The 2,362-nt window shown below is 43.3% G+C and overlaps 1 protein-coding gene across 1 annotated transcript; it reads right to left on the reverse strand.

The window, feature by feature from the left end:
• Positions 1–229: 229 nt before the first annotated feature.
• LOC144752734 (olfactory receptor 2D3-like) lies at positions 230–1,171 on the reverse strand. The gene has a single exon (XM_078640594.1). The coding sequence runs from the start codon at positions 1,169–1,171 to the stop codon at positions 230–232; it is 942 nt and encodes a 313-aa protein (XP_078496720.1).
• Between the last annotated feature and the right edge of the window lie 1,191 nt (positions 1,172–2,362).

Consider the following 2,362-nt stretch of genomic DNA (forward strand, 5'->3'; position numbering starts at 1 on the left):
GTAAGCTGATGTCTTTTTTAGGAATTTTACAGTGAAACATTTTGTTGCTTTGTTATTTTTTGGGGAAGACCGCTGGACCTTTCCTCTAGAAGTGTCTATGCTAAATTTCTAAAAGGCATTTTAAATTAGTCAAATGTGACAAGCCATGGAAAACATTTTCTTTTAAAATCGTGGGTATTGGCAGCTTCAAAACATCTCACCATATTTTATGCTCATTGACTACATGTTATTAAGGAGCTAAATCATTCCTTTTTATTAGTCTCTTTAAACCATGTTTAACATCCTGGTTTCTTAGAGTGTAGATCACTGGATTCAGCATGGGGGTCACCACACTGTACAGAAGGGAAAGCAGCTTGTCTCGCTCCTGCGAGTCGCCTTGCCTGATTCGCAGGTACATGCACATTGTGGAGCCATAGAACAGAGTGACAGAAAAGAGGTGAGAGCCGCATGTAGAGAAGGCCTTATGTCTCCCTTCTGCACTGCTCATCTTGAGGATGGTGTGAAGGATGTTCACATAGGAGAACAATATCAAAGTAAAGGGGAAAATGCCTCCAACCATAGCAGCAATAAACACGCTGACCCCATTCTTGAAAGTGTCAACAGAAGCTTGACTAAGAACTGCTGGCATGTCACAGAAAAAGTGGTTGATAATGTTAGACCCACAATAAGGCAAACTGAAGATGAAGCTGGTCTGTCCAATAGAAACAAGCACTCCCCACGTCCATGAAACAATCATCAGGATAGAACAGATTCTTGGGGTGATTATCACACTGTATCGCAAAGGGTTACAAATGGCGACGTGCCGGTCATATGCCATCACCCCAAGAAACAGGCACTCTGTGACCCCCATAGAAACAAACACAAACATCTGCACAGCACAGCCCACAAATGAAATAATGGAGTTTTTGAGGTGGAAGTCAGTTAGAGACTTGGGTACCGTTGAGGAGATGAAAAAGACTTCCAAGAAAGATAGATTTCTTAGAAAAAGGTACATTGGTGACTGGAGGGTGTTGTCCACAGATACCAGTAATATGATGATCATGTTACCTATCAAAGCTGCAAGGTAGGCAAAAATGAGGAATACAAACAATGTGATTCGTAGAAAAGAATTCAGCTCTGAAAATCCCATCAGGATGAATTCATTGACAAAGGATTGATTGCCGCAGTCCATGATCATATTACTTCATCTGAACCTAGGAAAAAGATGCACAATTAATATACATTTCTCGAAATGGAACATTTTACTTTTAGCTTCAGTAAAATGCTCCTTTATTCTTGTAATTGAAATAATTTGGAAGCATTGCATGATCAGCCACTGTGAAAGCCATGTGTCATACATAAGTCAGTGAGGGATGAGATCATGATCAATGAGAATAGTTATGCAAGTGAAAAGTGTTTGTCCTTGCTCGATTTATATATTTATGAGCAGAAAAAGCAGAACCTTGGAATCGCATTTGCTTTTAGATAATACTATAAATAACCCTTGAAATAATGTTCACCTTATTGGATATCAATTGTATTGACTGTATTTCATGAACAGCTTACTTTGCACTTTATTACTTATGATATAAAGTCGAGAGACCCTAAAACAAACCCTCTCTACTTTGCTCTGTCTACTCTCACTGGGTTGTTATTACAAAAGAGTAATTTGCTATAAGAAAGACAGCAGATTGCAAAGGATAAGTTCACACATTTTGCATTCTGGCATTTCACGTAGTATGAGTAAGAGGCAGTGAAGCCACAAAGTTAAGCGAGAAACCCTCTTCCCTGTTGGAGAACACATGTAAACTCATATGTATTACAGCCTTTTTAGTCAGTGACAGCCCCTCCATTATGGCGGAAGAGTGTCGCCCCCCTGCTCCCAGCACAGCAAAGGTGGCAAATAAAATAGCAATAACATTTAGTTATTACCAGTTTATTTTTTACTTTCCCCAGCCAGAGCTGACTGCGCGGACTGCCCTGTGCGGCTCTAGTGGTCCGCCACCCTGAGCACAATAGACGTGCCGTCCGTACCGCAGCCTGCGGCTGGAGAGGAGAGGAGGCGGAGGCTAGCGGGGGAGCCAGAGACGAGCGGCAGAGGGCCCGGTCACATCGCAGGGTTTAGCGAGGAGCAGGGTGCCACAAGCCGGCACTTCACCTTCACCTATCTACTCCTCACTGCTCACTGTGTCCCCAAACGGTACGAGCATAGCAAACAACAAACTTAACCAAGTTAAGCCAGGATAAAGAAGGAGCCCAGCACAAGGAACAACTAACACAAGCCTAGTAAGCCTGGTATGCCCGCCCCCTCCCCCCGCCCACCCCCCCACCCACAGTGAGACGGAGAACGTCAGCTGAAAGGGGGAAAGCAGGGTGGTAGAAT

This window comes from Lissotriton helveticus, chromosome 5_1, assembly GCF_964261635.1.
Source record: "Lissotriton helveticus chromosome 5_1, aLisHel1.1, whole genome shotgun sequence".
In the NCBI taxonomy this organism is placed as follows: Eukaryota; Metazoa; Chordata; class Amphibia; order Caudata; family Salamandridae; genus Lissotriton; species Lissotriton helveticus.

Bases quoted from the DNA above. Each gene is read 5' to 3' on its own strand.
- LOC144752734 (XM_078640594.1), bottom strand. From the start codon at position 1,171: ATGGACTGCGGCAATCAATCCTTTGTCAATGAATTCATCCTGATGGGA.